The following is a 17,433-nucleotide window of genomic DNA, read 5'->3' on the forward strand; positions in this document are numbered from 1 at the left end:
AATTGGTTTATTGATAATCACAGAAGGTCCCTCTGATGCTTTCCGCTCCTCCTCTTCCTTTATCCCAGCAATGATTCCACCCTCCCTGCCTCTTTCCCACTCTCGGTCCACAATAGAGACCCATATTAGAATCAGGTTTATCATCACACACGTACTCAGGAAATGGTGTTTTTTTTTGCTGCAGCAGCAGTAGTACAGTGCAATATATAAAATTACTACAGTACTGTGCAAAATCTTAGGCAACCTAGCTATATTTGTGCCTAAGACTTTTGCACAAAACTATATGTATAACCCTTTTATACTTCTGAGCTATTTAGTGCTTGTGTGCTCAGTATTTGTTTGAGGTTGCCTCGCTCCAGCTTGGCTCTTCCCCTTTTCCACCTTGTGTGAAGCCTTCAGAATCAGGTTTAATATGCCGTGAAATGTGGTTTTCAGCAGCAATACATTGCAATACATAATAATAAAAACAATCATAATAAATTATAACATGAAATGTATTTAAAAAAGAACAAATAAGTAGTGTAAAAAGAGAGCAAAAGAAATAGAGGTAGTGTACATGGGTTCATTGTCCATTCAGAAATCTGACTGCAGAGGGGAAGAAGCTGTTCCTAAAATGTTGAGTGTTTTTTTCTTCTGGCTCCTGTACTTCTGATGGTGACGAGGAGAAGAGGACATGTCCTGCGTGATTGAGGTTTTTAATGATGAATGCCTCTTTTCTGGGGCATCGCCTTATGAAGGTGTCCTCCATACAGGGGACACTAATGCCCATGCTGGAACTGGTTAAGTTTTCAACTTTCTGCAGCTTTTTCCAATCCTGTGCAGTCACCTCTCCATACCAGCTTCTCATTAAGTACAACGTCCCCGTTATCTCTGTGTGGCTCAGCATAAAATTTTCTTCGTAGTATGCAAAGTGAAAAGCATTATTTAAATGCAAATTGTTGCTGATAGAATGAAAATTGCACTCTATATAAGCTACAGTTTAGACTGGCTTCAGCAGCTTTTGTCAATCATTTGAGATTGTTTCAGAATCAGGTTTATTATCACTGACATGTTGTGAAATTTGTTGTTTTGCAGCAACAATACAGTACAAGAAAATTTTTTAAAATTACAAGTTACAAGAAGAAATATATACTCAGTGGCCACTTTATTAGGTACAGGAGTGAAACCCAGCGTGGTCTTCTGCTGATGTTGTTCATCCACTTAAAGGTTCTAAGTACTGTGCGTATAGAGACGCACTTCTGCACACCACTGTTGTAACGCATGTTTGTTGAATTGCTGTTGCCTTCTTGTCAACCTCTCATTAACAAGGTGTTTTCACCAACAGAACTGCCACTCACTGTATTTTTGTTTCTCACACCATTCTCTGTAAATTGCAGAGATTGTTGTGTGCAAAAATCTCAGGAGATCAGCAATTTCTGAGATAGTCAAACCACCCCATCTGGCACCAACAATCATTCCACAGGCAAAGTCACTTAGATCACATTTCTTCCCCAATCTGATGTTTCATCCAAACAACATCTGAACCTCCTGACTATGTCTGCATGCTTTTATGCATTGAGTTACTGCCACATGATGGGCTAATTGGATATTTGCAGTAATGGACAGGTGTACCTAATAAAGTGGCCACTGAGTGTATAAATAAGTAGTACAAAAATAGCAAAAAGATGGGCAATGTTCATGGGAAATTGATTTGAACTACAATTAGAATGAGTCAGATATTTGTGTCAGGGATGAAAAAGAGCTTGTATTTGCATATAGCCTTCAGCATCCTCTGATTCGTTCCAAATGTTTCATTTAGCTGGATGAAGGTAAAATTTGGTGCAAATAACATAACTAGTTCCTGACTACCATTAATTTGAACTTCTGTAGAGTGAAAAACTGACAAAAGAAATCTAAGACAGGCCCTCTTCTCACTGCAAAGGAGATATGAGAGAGTGAAAACCTACATCTTAGGAACAGCTCTTCCACTCCGCCATTAGAATTCCGAATCTTTGGCGACATACCAAATATCCTCAAGTTCCTAATGAAATATTGCTACTGGCATGCCCAGGGAACAAGATCCACTGGCTCTGTCTTGCCTGTCCTGTCTGTTACTTCCTTAAGGAAACCATGCTGACTTTGGCCTATTTTATCATGTGCCTTCAAGTACCCTGAAACTTCATCCTCAACAATGGACTCCAACATCTTCCCAACAACTGAAGTCAGGCTAACTGGCCTATCATTCTCTTTGTTTTGCCTCCCTCCCTTCTCTAAGAGTGGAGTGGCATTTCCAATTTTCCAGTCCTCTTGAACAATTCCCGAATCCAGCGATTCTTGAAAGATAATTACTAATGCCTCCATAATCTCTTCAGCTACCTCTTTCAGAACCATGGGTGTAATCCATCTGGTCCAGGTGACATATCTACCTTTTAGACTTTTTACCTTCCCAAGCACCTTCTCCTTCATAATAGCAATAACACCCACTTCTGCCTCCCGATACTCGAATTTCTGGCATACTGCTACTGTCTTCCTCAGTGAAGACTGACAGGAAAATGTCAATAAGTGCTTCTAATTGATTTAAAGACATTGAAAGTTTTTAAACCTCAGTATTATCACACTAACATTGTTTTGTTCTCCTGTATAGGTGTACGCTTCAACATCAAGTGAAGAATACAGCAGGGATTCAGCTGGGTATTCTTCATCCAAGCCTTCAGGTTCTGTATTTCCAGGCTCATTCTATATTCAAGGTAAAGTTAATTATCTGAATTAGTAGTGAGATTATTTATTAATCTAGAAATACAGCACGGAACAGGCTCTTCCGGCCCAACGAGCCACACCACCCAGCAACCCACCTAATTTAACCTTGGCCTAGTCAGGGGACAATTTACAATGACCGACTAACCAGTACATCTTTGGACTGCGAGAGGAAAATAGAGCACCTAAAGAAACCAAACGCACACAGGAAGAGCGTAAAGACTTTCTATAGAAGATGGTGGAATTGAACTCCAGAATGCCCCAAGCTGTGGTGTCTCTTAAGACATTTGTACTCCTCCCTTTGCCCTTTTTTTGTTGGTAAGTGCACTATCTGTTATCCAGTCTTTGTTGCCAGAACTGAACTCCAAACTCCACTGCAGGCTTTAATAGTGTCGCCCTGACCGCTGCACAACCTTGGCATCCCCAGTAGAGAATGTTTCGTGTTTTCTCAAATTTTGGAAAATGACTCATGATTTTCAGCTGATAAAACGCCTTGTGTGCCAACTTCATTAATACATTTTTAAAAAATTTTAAAGAAATCTGCATTATTATACCGGGGGAGAGTTGTTCTTTATTTCATGTATGTTTAATTCTATGCACAGTACTGTAGTAATTTTATGTATTGCGCTGTATAGCTATCACACAAAAAAATAATCATGACGTATGTGAGTGATTCTGGTATGTCTTTATTGAGGATTGAGAGGGGAAGGGGACAGGGAGAGGTTGAATCATGGAGGGGAAAAAAGGAAGGGAGAGGGGAGGGAGCAGGAAGCACCAGAGAGACCTTCTGTAAAGATCAATAAAACAATTGTTTGGAATCAAATGACGTTGCCTGGTGTCTCAGAGCTGGCTGTGTCTTCACCCGTGCCACCTCTTGCCTCTGGCATTCATTCTCTGCTCTGTCCCACACCCATGCTGTGCTCCACGTTGACAAATGCAGTACTGTGCAAAAGTCTTCGGGCATCCTGGCTGTATATATATGTACCTCAGACTTATGCCCAGTATTGTTTCAACTATCTATTACACTAAGAAGAGTTGTTCTTAATTTCAGTTATCTTTAATTCTATTTACTTACTGCTTCAAAGTACTTACGAATATCACCCAAGTGCATGGAAAATGTGATCGATGCCACGGTAGCGTAGCAATTAGCACGACACTATTACAGCTCAGGGTATCGGAGTTCAGTCCCAGCGTCCTCTCTAAAGAGTTTGTATGCTCTTCTCGTGTGCACATGGGTTTCCTCTGGGTGTTCTGGTTTCTTCCCACAGTCTGGTTAGTAGGTTTAATTGGTCATTGTAAATTATCCCATGATTAAGCTAGAGTTAAACTAGTAAGTTGCTGGGCAACATGGTTTGGTAGGCCAGAAGGGCCTGTTCCACACTGTATTTCTAAATAAGGAAATGATAGTAATAGAAATGAATATATTTTAGGAGGTGTTCTGGAATATTAAATATGACATATATGCATTTTTGTTTGTAAATCAGTAGCTGTAAAATAGCATTTTGATTCACGAAGGTGTATTATCATGTAGACTGAAATAGAAATGATACTCTACTTCTGCTCTTTGTGGGGAAACCCCTTGGGTATTTTGCACTATAGAGTGCTGAATGTGTGTATTTTTAACATTGATGAGATCTAGTGGTTTGCGTTTAATTTGTTCCTCAATGCAGTGTGACCTGAGGTTTAGTTACAGGGCTGCGTCAAAGTAAGTCAGTTACATTGTAGTCTCAGGTGTACTGAGGCATTTGCCTAGTTTGAAAACCATCGAAATACGTGGAATGAACCAGTCGCCCAGTTTACTTCAACTCCTTGTGGATCTTGAGAAGTTGCAAACTGAACCTTCCTTAGACTCTTAAAGGCAACAAGATTAGACTTCCTGGGGGCACTTTCTTCTGCAAGTCCATATAGACACAGTTCAAATGGACCCAGTTCCTTCAGGAGTTCAGTAGGTTCTTAAATTTTATTTTGGGTTGCTTGATATTTCCACAAAATGCCACAATAGCTGCTTGCCTTAGCTTTAGGAGAAGTGTAACACAGAACAGTTCAAGCCTTTCAGCCCACAATATTGTACTGACCCTTTAATCTACTCCAAGATAATTTCCCTCCTACATAGAAACATAGAAAACCTACAGCACAATACAGGCACTTTGGCCCACAAAGTTATGCCGAACATGTCCCTACCTTAGAAATTACTAGGCTTACCTACAGCCCTCTATTTTCCTAAGCTCCATGTACCTATCCAAAAGTCTCTTAAAAGACCCTATCGTATCTGCCTCCACCACTGTTGCCGGCAGCCCATTCCATGCACACACCACTCTCTAAGTAAAAAACTTACCCCTGACATCTCCTCTGTACCTACTCCCCAGCACCTTAAACCTGTGTCCTCTTGTGGCAATCATTTCAGCCCTGGGAAAAAGTCGCTGACTATCCACACGATCAATGCCTCTCATCATCTTATACACCTCTATCAGGTCACCTCTCATCCTCCATCGCTCCAAGGAGAAAAGGTCAAGTTCACTCAACCTATTCTCATAAGGCATGCTCCCCAATCCAGGCAACATCCTTATAAATCTCCTCTGCACCCTTTCTATGGATTCCACATCCTTCCTGTAGTGAGATGACCAGAACTGAGCACAGTACTCCAAGTGGGGTCTGACCAGGGTCCTATATAGCTGCAACATTACTTCTCGCCTCCTAAATTCAATTCAACGATTGATGAAGGCCAATAGACCGTATGCCTTCTTAACCACAGATTTCAACCTGCGCAGCTGCTTTGAGCGTCCTGTGAACTCGGACCCCAAGATCCCTCTGATCCTCCACACTATCAAGAGTCTTACCATTAATACTATATTCTGCCATCATATTCGACCTACCAAAATGAACCACTTCACACTTATCTGGATTGAGCTCCATCTGCCACTTTTCAGCCCAGTTTTGCATCCTATCAATGTCCTGCTGTAACCTCTGACATCCCTCCACATTATCCACCACACCTCCAACCTTTGTGTCATCAGCAAACTTACTAACCCATCCCTCCACTTCCTTATCCAGGTCATTTATAAAAATTACGAAGAGTAAGGGTCCCAGAACAGATCCCTGAGGCACCCCACTGGTGACCAACCTCCATGCAGAATATGACCCGTCTATAACCACTCTTTGCCTTCTGTGGGCAAGCCAGTTCTGGATCCACAAAGCAATGTCCCCTTGGATCCCATGCCTCCTTACTTTCTCAATAAGCCTTGCATGGCGTACCTTATCAAATGCCTTGCTGAAATCCATATACACTATATCTACTGCTCTTCCTTCATCAATGTGGTACATAATCTCTCCATTTTTCTTTCATCCTTGTATCTGCATCTATAAGCAATCCCAACCGTAAATTCCATCCCCCTACCATTCTCTGTGAGGGGGAGAAAGTGTTCTTCTGATATTTCCATATATACCTTCTTCCAATCACCCTGAAAGTACTTTTAAAGTTCAAAGTACATTTATTATCAAAGTATGTATACCATGTAGTACAAACCTTGAGATTCATCTTCAGCTGCAAAATGAAGAAACACAATAGAATCCATGAAAACCCCACACAACAAAGACCAGCAAACATCCAATGTGCGAAAAAAGTAAACAAATAATACACGGAATATGAACAGCAGATTCACTAAAAGTGAGCCCACAGCTGTAGAGCCAGTTTAACACTGAGATGTGTGCAGCCAGTGAAGACTCTTACACTTCGCACCCAATAGTAGTAGCGCAAAGAGAGGGAGATGAGTCAGAAGAAAACAGACGAGGTGGTCTCACATGGGGGATCCTGGCTGACACGGAGTAGTGAGTTGAACACTGGTTCATCCTCCACCCTCGGTCTCAACGCTTTCATCTTTTAATTTGGCTCAGCACTTAAATCAGCAGAACATCAGTTCTTTTCTCATCTGGGTCCCTCCGTTTTAGTCTAGCTCAAAGTCCGCTCCAATAGTGGCTCTGGTGTCAGCCATCAATGCCTGAGGAAAGGCGCTGGCTCTCCACTCCATCTATGCCTCAATGTACATCTCTAACAAGTCTCTCATTCTCTCATTTTCTGCTCCAAAGAGAAAAGACTCAACCTTTCCTATAAGACTTGTTAGATAATGTCAGCTGTTCTCCTGGGATTGGCCACCACGTCCTTTGTCTCAGAGTAATGGCTTCTAAATGAAGAGAGTCCATCTGTTACAACACAGAACACTGAGGAAACTCCGTGGGTTCAGCATCTTCTGTGGAGGGAAATGGAAAGTTGGCATTTCAGATCGAGATCTTTCATCTGGGTCTCAACCTGAAACATTATCTGTCCATACTTCCTCCACAGATGCTGTCTAGCATGCTGAGTTCTTCCAGCATTTTGGTTGTTGCATCAGGTTCCAGTGTCTGTAGCCTTTTGTCTTCGGTGATCCCATCTACTTGTTATAATCCAACTTGCTAGTCAGTTGATAATCAGGATAACTTGAAATATTTAAATATTAGTCATAAAGCTTTTAGATTTTATTTTTTATTATTTTTAGTGTTAGTTATCTTGTGCTTTTTTGTACCGCATCAGATCCGGAGTAACAATTATTTTGTTCTACTTTACACTTGTGTACTGGAAATGACATTAAACAATCTTGAATATTGGAGGCTGTTGAAAGGATATACTTAATTGGTTTGAGGTCAGTAAAGGTGATTCTACAAATTGCAATATCTCCATTTTCCTTTTGTAAAACATGGTTAAGAATGAGTAATAAACTCGAGATTCTGCAGATGCTGAAAATCCAAAGCAACACACACAAAATGTTGGAGGAACTCTGCAGATCAGGCAGCATCTATGGACAGGACTCACTTTCAAGGATTCTTCATCTCATGTTCTTGATAATTATTATTATTGTTGTTACTATTTTCATTTATTTGTATTAAAGTAAATGGGTCTTGGGTTGTTTCTGGTGACACATATGTCCTTTGTACTTTGATAATAAATTTACTTTGAACTTTGAAAGAGCCATTGTTTTGGACCAAGACACTTCAATGGGAGAGGTATAGAAGACTTCAAGGTGTAGTCTTCTTACACCCAGTTTAGGAAGGGTATCTCCTTTTTAAATGATCGGTAGATTCTGTTATACTGCTAGTATCTCTTACATTTGCACAAGGTTTACTATAACAAGAGAGCTAGAATATAAAAACAAGGATGTGATGCTGAAGCTTTATAAGGTATTGGTCAGACTGCACCTGGAGTATTGTGAGCAGTTTTGGACCCATTATCTAAGAAAAGATGTGCTGGCATTGGAGAGGGTCCAGAGGAGGCTCATGAGAATGATCAGTGGAATGAAAAGGTTGACATATGAGGAACGTTTGATGGCTCTGGGCCTGTACTCGCTGGAGTTTAGAAGAATGAGGAGGAATCTCATTAAAACCTACTGAATTTTGAAAGCCTTGGGTAGAGTGGATGTTTCTTATAGTCGGGGAGTCTGGGACAAGAGGGTACAGCTTCAGAATAGAGGGACGTCCATTTAGAAGAGAGATGAGACAGTGGTACAGGCCAGTTCATTGGGTATATTAAGGCAGAGGTTGATAGTTTCTTGATTAATCAGGGCATCAAAGATCATGGGGAGAAGACAGGAGAATGGGGTTGAGAGAAATAATAAATCAGCCATGATGGAATGACGGAGCAGTCTCGATGGGCCAAATGGCCTAATTCTGCTCCTCTGTCTTATGGTGTTATGGTCTAACTGTATTATACCGAACTGAAAACGTTGGGTCAGGTTACTCTGGAAAGTAATGTTCTAATCACCAAATCTACTCAGATACATTTGTTTTGAAACAGATTTTTTAATAACCTGGGAAAGGGGTACACACAGCCCTCATGTTACAACTGTTTGAGTTACAGAGACTTACTTTTACAGATTTCTCAAATCACTACCCAAAAATTTGAGATACAGAATAAAATTCACTCTTGCAGAATTTGTATGGGTGTGTGTTTGGAGTGGGGAGGAGCGGTTAAGAAGTAAATAAATCAGCACTTTTTTTTGTTTTCAACCTGTGTTTCTTGACATATGCATAAATGAAGCCGCTTCACATTATGGAAAATTGAGGTGCAAAGTAAATTTAAAAAAACACTTCCAAGTAAATTTATTACCAAAGTGCATATATGTCACCATATACAACCCTGAGGTTCATTTTCTTGCAGGCATTTACAGTAGAACAAAGAAATACAAAAGAATCATGAAAAACTACTCAAAAGGACTGACAAACAACCAGTGTGCAAGAAGAAATCCTATGCAAATACAAAAAAAATGATAACTGGAGAGGGAGCGACAGAGGGAAAGAGAAGAGGTAGATTCGGGGAGAGAAAGAGGGAGGGGACAATACAGAGAGATGAAAAGTAAGAGATAGATGAGAATATAGGTTGTAGAGTCCTTGAAAGTGGGTCCATAGGTTGTGGAATCAGTTCAGTGCTGACTAAACACAACTCCACCCTCCCTGTAATGTGGGATTCACTGGTGCTGCATTTTATTTAGTATCTTAATTCTTCACTTGCCATTGTTCCTTTAAAATAATTGGCTGGTTGTGTGATAAGAATAGACACAAAAGATCTAGCATTTTCCAAAAAATTACTTTTACTAATTATTATGCTCACCTCCAAAAGATAATCGGAATACTTTCCTTTCTAGCCACTCAGTGCTACCAGCGAGTACTCTGAGATGAAAGAGGGATTATCAGATACAAATTTTAAAATTCCTTCTAGCCTCTCCAAAAACATACTGTTAACCTAATCCCTGAAGAACTCCCTACACAGCACTGGTTGTATTTTTCCAGTTCTTATGCCAAGATGTCCTGCTGTTTATCCAGCTGAGATTGTCCAATTACTGCTGGATTCAGGACTCATGGCTATATGCTCATGTTCACCTTGAGCTGCGCTGCTCTAACACACACATCTCATTGACTCACAGCTCAGCAGAGGAAACTTTTACCCTATGAGTCTGGGCTAGATTCAACTACAGTTTCCCACGGTGAAGGGTGTCTCTAATCCACTGTGCCAAGGTTTCTCCCTGCACCAGTTTAAATGAAACTTTACTGCTGTGTTGCACTGTACTGGTACCGCAAAGCATAAAACATAGAACTGTACAGCACAGAAACAGATCCAACCGGCCACAATGTTGTGCTGAACCAATTAAGTTAATAATCAAATGGCCAACTAAACTAATCTCTTCTCAAGGTTCAAAGTAAATTTATTATCAAAGTACATATGTCACCATATATACTTGAGATTCATTTTAGAAACAGAAACATAGAAAGCCTGCAGCACAAAACAGGCCCTTCGGCCCATAATGCTGTGCCGAATATGTACTTGAGAAATTATCTTGCGCTACCCATAGCCCTCTATTTTTTAAGTTCCATGTACCTATCCAGGAGTCTCTTAAAAGACTCTATTGTATCCGTCTCCACCACTGTCACCTGCAGCCCATTCCACGCACTCACCACTCTCTACGTAAAAAAAAAACTACTTACCCCTGACATCTCCTCTGTACCTACTTCCAAGCACCTTAAAACTGTGCGCTCTCGTGTTAGCCATTTAGCCCTGGGAAAAAGCCTCTGACTATCCACACGATCAATGCCTCTCATCATCTGAGGCACCTCTATCAGGTCACCTCTCATCCACCATAACTCCAAGGAGAAAAGGCCGAATCACTCATTTTTTGATTTCAACTCGTGTTTCTTGACACATGAATAAGTGAAATGACTTCATATGATGGAAGATCAGTCTGCAACTTATTTAGATTGGAAAGGCTCCTGACTGGGGGCGGGGGGGGGGGTGGAACGTGTGGTCCAGTGGCCCTGACCTCACACCTCATAATGACCCAGAGAGGCTGGTCCGGGCTCACGTCCGACCACTGGTCAGATCAGGCTTCGATTCCCCTGCATTTTGCCTACCAGGGGTATACTGGAGTCAATGATGCTGTCATCTGCCTGCTGAACAGAGCCTACTCCCATTTGGATAAGCAGGGTAGCACTGTGAGGATCATGTTTTTTGATTTCTCAAATGCCTTCAATACCATACAGTCCTTGTTGCTGGGGGGAGAAGCTCCATTCAGTGCAGGTTGGCACTTCCATTGTTTCCTGGATAATGGGCTACCTAACTGGTACCTGACATGTATTGGTTCCCTTCCTGCTTACCTTCTTTACCTCAGATTTTAATGTCAAGTCAAGTCAAGTCACTTTTTATTGTCATTTCGACCATAACTGCTGGTACAGTACACAGTAAAAATGAGACAACGTTTTTCAGGACCATGGTGCTACATGAAATAACACAAAAACTACACTAGACTACAGACCTACCCAGGACTGCATAAAGTGCACAAAACAGTGCACGCATTACAATAAATAATAAACAAGACAATAGACACAGTAGAGGGCTGTAGGTTGGTGTCAGTTCAGGCTCTGGGTATTGAGGAGTCTGATGGCTTGGGGGAAGAAACCGTTACATAGTCTGGTCGTGAGAACCCGAATGCTTCAGATAGAACACAGTCATGTCATCTGCAGAAATTCTCTGATGACTCAGCAATAGTTGGGTGTATGAAGGGAGGACTTTGTCAAATGATGCAAACTGAATCACCTGCAGCTCAACATCAATAAGGCAAAGGAGATGGTGATGGACTTCTGGAAGATTAAACCTGCATTGCTTCTTGTTACTATTGATGGTGAGGACGTGGATGTGGTGAGGACCTACAAGTATCTGTGGTGCACCTGGATAACAGATTTGAGTGGAACACCAACACAAAGGCTGTGTACAAGAAGGGCCAGAGTTGCCTTTTACATCCTGAGGAGACTGATGTTCTTTGGAGTATGCAGGCCTCTCCTTCACATGTCCTACCAGTCTGTTGACGCCAGTACAAACTTCTATGCGGTGGTGTGCTGGGTCAATAGCATCGGGTGATTGATTTCTGGCAATTCTGGACAATGTTTCTCACCCTCTGCATGCCAGCTTGGATGAACAGAGAAGCACTTTTAGTAATAGACTAAGACAACCGCGCTGTTCCAAAGAGCGCTGTATGAGGTTATTCTTACCATTGGCGATTAGGTTCTATAATGAGTTGACCTATAGCCGGGGAAGTGATGACCCCCTTCTGTTAGACTTTGAGGTAACTTACTTTTTAGTTCTTACTTCTAATATTTGTATATCTGTGCACTTGTAATGCTACAGTGACACTGTAATCTCCTTGGGATCAATAAAGTACCTATCTATCTCTATTTTGAATAAACATAGCTCTGCCCTCCCTATATCATGGAGTTTCCCTGCATTGAATCTTATTTATCTAATTCCTCGTTTTTGCCATTGTTTCTTTAAAAAAAAACAAATTTTGTCTGGTTGTGTGGTAATAGGTGTAGCCAACCAAAAATGGACATAGAATACTTAGCACTTACTGAAAAAATGTAATAATTATTTAACTACATACTCAGTGGCCTCTTTATTAGGTATCTCCTGAAACTAATAACGTGGCCACTAAGTGTATGTTTGCGGTCTTCTGCTGCTGTAACCCATCCACTTTAAGGTTCAATATGTTGTGTGCTGAGAGATACTTTTCTGCACACCACAGCTGTAGCACATGGCTATTTGAGTTACTGTTGCCTTCCTGTCAGCTTGAGCTAGTCTGGCCAGTCTCCTTTAACCTCTCATTAACAAAGCATTTTTACCCACTGAACTGCTGCTCACTGTATTTTTTTTTTTGTTTTGTTTCTTGCACCATTCTCTGTAAACTCTAGAGACTGTTGCATGTGAAAATCCCTGATCAACAGTTTCTAAGATACTCAAACCACCCTGTCTGGCACCAACAATCATTCCATAGTTAAAGTCACTTAGATCACATTTCTTCCCCTTTCTGATGTTTGGTCTGAACAACAACTGAACCTCTTGACCATGTCTGCACACTTTTATGGACTGAGTTGCTGTCACATGATTGGCTGATTAGATATTTGCACTAGCAAGCAAGTGTACAAGTTGCCTAATAAAGTGGCCAGAGAGTGTATATTTCCGTTCTGGAAGTCTGCGGATATTTAAACAAGCTCTTTAACTTTTAGATGGTATTCACAACAGTCCTGACGTCTGGAGCTCGTCCAGTGGAATGGCTCAGCCAAGTTACGGTGGCTTGATGGGAAATACGACAACCCATTTGTCCCAAGCGAGTGGCTACAGCAACCTTCATCCACAGGAGCGCCTGGTAAATGTTCTTAATCTCCAGAGTGCTAGCAGTGCTGGGGTCGCAAAGTGAGGAAGCTCCAATTAATTGTGAGAGGAAGTGATTGTGCAGAATGTTAGCATGCGAGGAAATTCCTGCATTGTGGAAAAAAGCGATAAAACTGATTTTATTTCTGCAAGTTAATTGGATGGTAATTGCATTATCGCTTAAATTGTTTGACCACTGCTGAATGCATGGTTACCATAACTCAGGTTAAATTTTGTGTCTATCACCTTCTTAAAATTATTTTAAATGTATAAGCTCCTGCAACTATATTCAGAGTTCTTTCAAATCAGCTCTGAGTGAGCCAAAGCAATTTTCCAACTGCTGTTAACAAACTGCTTGGAATTATGGCTTATTTAAGGCAACTTAACAGCATTTCTGGACAGGCAGTCTAGCTTCAAATGTTTCACTTTACATTTTGCATGTGTAATCTGATGTCACGCTTAAATGACTTTTGGGTCAAGTCTAAGACTGAATGCAAAGTATTTGCAAAGAAGTATAGAAGTGAAAGAGGGTAATATGGGGATTGTAAAACCTTTCTGTTGAGATTTTAATTGCAAAAACATGTTTTTTTAATTCTATTAATTCCTTCATCAGTAATTCTGGGAAAAGAAAACTATTTAGAATCTACGTCATACTTTATTAATTAGTAAAATACTTCCATCTGCATAGTGTCACTTGAGACTAGCAGTTTAGTATTGGTGGTGACGTTCAGTCGAGTAACTAGGTCCCTCGCGGGACAAATGTAATAAACCATAAGACATAGGAGCAGAATTTGTCCGTTTGGTCCATCGAGTCTGCTCCACCATTCTGTCATGGCTGATTTATTATCCCTCTCAACGCCATTCCCCTGCTTTCTCCTCGTAACCTTTGATGCCCTGACTAATCAACCCTTTGACTTGGCCTCCACGGCTGTCTGTGGTAATGAATTCTGCGGCTAAAGAAATTCAATAAGAACATAAGACCTAAGAACAGAGCTAGACTGTTCAGCTCCTGTCTACTCTGCCATGTCATCACGGCTGATTAATTATCCGTCTCAACCCCATTCTCCTGCCTTCTTCCCAAAAGGCTCTTTGAGTCAGAACCAGAATCATAAGACCGTAAGAAATAGGAGCAGAATTAGGCTGTTCGGCCCATTGAGCTGCTTCATCATTTCATCATGGCTGATTCATTTCCCTCTCATGCCCATAAAATGACCACTGAGTGTATACTGATAATCAGAATCACGTTTAATATTACTGTCATGAAATCCGTTGTTTTGTGACAGCAGTACAGTACAATACATAACAAACCTATATAAATTAAAAGTTAAAGTTAAGTAGTGCAAAATGTATTCCTGTAATGGGATCCAGTTTCCGATGGACTGGTTAGAACAAGCCGCGAACACGAAGGTGAAAACAATATCTTTCCCTACATTCTTTGCCAATTAAAGCCTCATAAATGCCTCATCTTATTTGCCTCCACCACCACCCTTGACCATGCATTCCAAGCACCACCATTTGTGTGTTTATAATAAACTTAGTTTGAACTTACCCCCTTGCATGCGCTCTTAATGGCTGACATTTTGACTTTTGCCTTTCAAAATTTTATTGCCTTCTGTAAGTCTCTACCTCTGCCTCTGCCACTTCTTTATACTATTAACTGTCTTCCCCCTTGCTTTCCAGTCCTGATGAAGGGCCTCGGCCCGAAACATCAACTGTTTATTCGCTTCCATAGATGATGCCTCACCCACTAAGTTTGTGCAGCATTTTGTTTTTTGTTTAATATGGAAACAACAGTAGTTCTCAAAGCAAAACTGCTGCTGAAGATAAACTCTTAATTATTATTTTATTTAGAGATACAGCACGGTGACAAGCCCTTCTAGCCCATGAGCCCACACTGCCCAATGATACCCATGTGATTGAAGACATACAAATTCCTTACAGACAGCGACAGAAATTAATCCGGGGTTCCTGGCGCTGTAATAGAATTAAGCTAACCGCTACACTGTCATGCCATGTTGCTCCTTAAAGGGGTTACCTTTAACCTATCTTTTTCCTTAGAGTGGTTACCTTTAACCCGTCCTTTCCCTTAGAGTGGTCACCTTTCAAAGGTTCAGAGATTCGTTTATTATCAAAGTATACAACTTGAAATTCCTCTCTAGGTAGCCATGAAACCAATAAAGAAAAGAGAATTAAACCCCAAAGTCCTCCCTCTCTGCACCAAATCAAACAAAAACAGAACAGGCACATCAATCTCCAAATCCCTCCTCCCACACAAAAAACACAAACAAAGCAGAACAGGTACGTTGAATCCCAAATCCTCCCCCCCCCCGCACAAAAAAGGAAAGATCAGGCGAAAAACACAGAATATGAAAGCACTGTAAGACTGGAAAAAAAAGTCTACAGTGGAAGTGCACATCCAAAATGCAGAAAACCTGGGGAACACTCTCTGGGTCCAGCAGCAGACCCTTCCCTCTGTGTAGCAGAGCCATCAGAAGGCAGGCAGCAAACGCTCAGCCTCCGCACTGGCCTCTATGCTTCATTCTCCTTCCTCACTTTAATTGGGAAAATGGAATTGAACAATGCCTTCCCCCCTCCCATCCACAGGGTTATCGCCATGAGGTTCCCACACGTTGTTTCTGTCTCCCAGAATCTGCAGAGCGCTGAAACACCCAAGCAATCTTCAAAGTTACGCATTCACCTTGATGTTTCAATCTCCCTTATCCTTTAACCTGTCCTTTCCCTTAAAGAGGTTACCTTTAATCCATCTTTTCTACTCTACACTCAGAAATCATTCACATTACGAACATACACCCATAACCAATGTGATTTCCTTAACAGATAACATAGAACATTACCGTACAGTACAGGCCCTCCACCCCACAATGTTGTGCCAACATTTTAAACTACTCTATGATCAATCTAATTTTTCCCTCCCACATAGCCCTCCATTGTTAAACCTTAACACACAGGAGCAGAATTAAACCATTTGGCCCATTGAGTCTGCTCCACCACTCACCATGGCTGGTCCATTTTTCCCTCTCAGCCCCAGTCTCCTGCCTTGTCCCCGTATGCCTGCATGCCCTGACCAATCAAGAATCTGTTAACCTCTGCCTTAAGTACGCGTACAGACTTGGCCTCCACAGCTGCCTGTGGTAATAAGTTTCTCAGATTCACCCTTGTCTGACTAAAGAATCTATCATCATTTAAGAGTTTCTTAAATGTTCTGAATGTATATCTGCCTCTGCCAACACCCCTAGCAGTATATCCATTTTATTTATAAAAATTGATAAAATTAGTTTTTTAATGTTCCAATGTACAGTGAAGAGCTTACCTCGCATAGCATCCATTCAGATCAACTCATTACAATGGTGCACTGATGTAGTACAAGGATGTACAATAGCAGAATGCAGAATGAAATGTTAAAGTTACGGAAAAAGTGCAGTGCGGGTAGGTGCAGTCACAACAAGTAGATTGTGAGGCCAAGGGTCCATCTTATTGTATTGGAGCAAAGGTTCCCAACCTGAGGTCCATGGACCCCTTGCTTAATGATACTGGTCCATGGCATAAAAAAGGTTAGGAACCCCTGTCCTAGGGAAATGTTCAATAGTCTTTTAACAGCAGGATAGAAGCTGTCCTTTAACCTGTTGGTACATGCTTTCAAATCCTAGAGTTGGGTCATTCTAAAGCTACGTACCATTAGATATCCACATCAAAAGCCATGTTCTTTAGCTGTATTTTGGCGATAACCACAAAGTTATTACGCACCATCAACTCTCGCCTTTGTGGGTGAGCTTTCATGCTGTAACAGATTAAACAAAATTATATCTTTCTGGTTCTAACTGTAAATTCTCTCATGACTTTGGTGTGCAGTGCAGGCCAACATTCTTGAACATTAAAAAAATGATCGTGATTTTTTTTTATATGCCAGTTTAGCTGTGGTTGGTTCTAATGAGCCAAAAACACTTGGAATTTTCTGTTTGTTTCTGGTCAATTAGAGCAAGCAAAAATCTTTTTATTTAAGACTATTAGTTCTGCTGGGTGATTTGGAATTGACTAGTTTTGTGAATGGATTAAGAATTCCTTATCTTGTTAGAAAAACCTTTTTCAGTATATTTTTATTCTGCCTCTTTAGTGGCCCAACCGCTCATTATTAGCAGATTGCATTGCTGATAACAAACGACTTGGAAAACATAGGCAACATAGTGTTACATTTCTGGAATTATTGATATCATCTGGAGCCGCATCGGTGACTAATGGGAGTGTAGATCTGATTTTATCGTGGCATCAGAATTCAAGCCAGGTCTTCAGGCAGCTTTGGTGAATAAATTTAAAATCTTTAATTCTCTTGGTTCAGGTAGATTTAATTTCATCATCCGAAAGACAGTAAGGTATATTTTTTGCACAAGGTTGTATGTAGGACTTGGGTGGCAGTGTGGAGATACATCCTTATCAAAGGAGGTGTAAGGCGCTTCTTCCCTCCG

At 41.0% G+C, this 17,433-nt stretch overlaps 1 protein-coding gene across 12 annotated transcripts in view; it reads left to right on the forward strand.

The window, feature by feature from the left end:
- Positions 1 to 17,433, forward strand: part of LOC134337446 (transcription factor 12-like) — a 187,013-nt gene that overhangs the window by 127,539 nt on the left and 42,041 nt on the right. For all 12 annotated transcript variants that reach the window (XM_063032463.1, XM_063032460.1, XM_063032458.1 and 9 more), the window contains 2 exons: positions 2,624 to 2,726; positions 12,808 to 12,947. In XM_063032463.1, the coding sequence (XP_062888533.1) occupies positions 2,624 to 2,726; positions 12,808 to 12,947 (243 nt within the window). The remainder of the gene's footprint in view (positions 1 to 2,623; positions 2,727 to 12,807; positions 12,948 to 17,433) is intronic.

The sequence above is a fragment of the Mobula hypostoma genome, chromosome 24 (genome assembly GCF_963921235.1).
Source record: "Mobula hypostoma chromosome 24, sMobHyp1.1, whole genome shotgun sequence".
NCBI lineage: Eukaryota > Metazoa > Chordata > Chondrichthyes > Myliobatiformes > Myliobatidae > Mobula > Mobula hypostoma.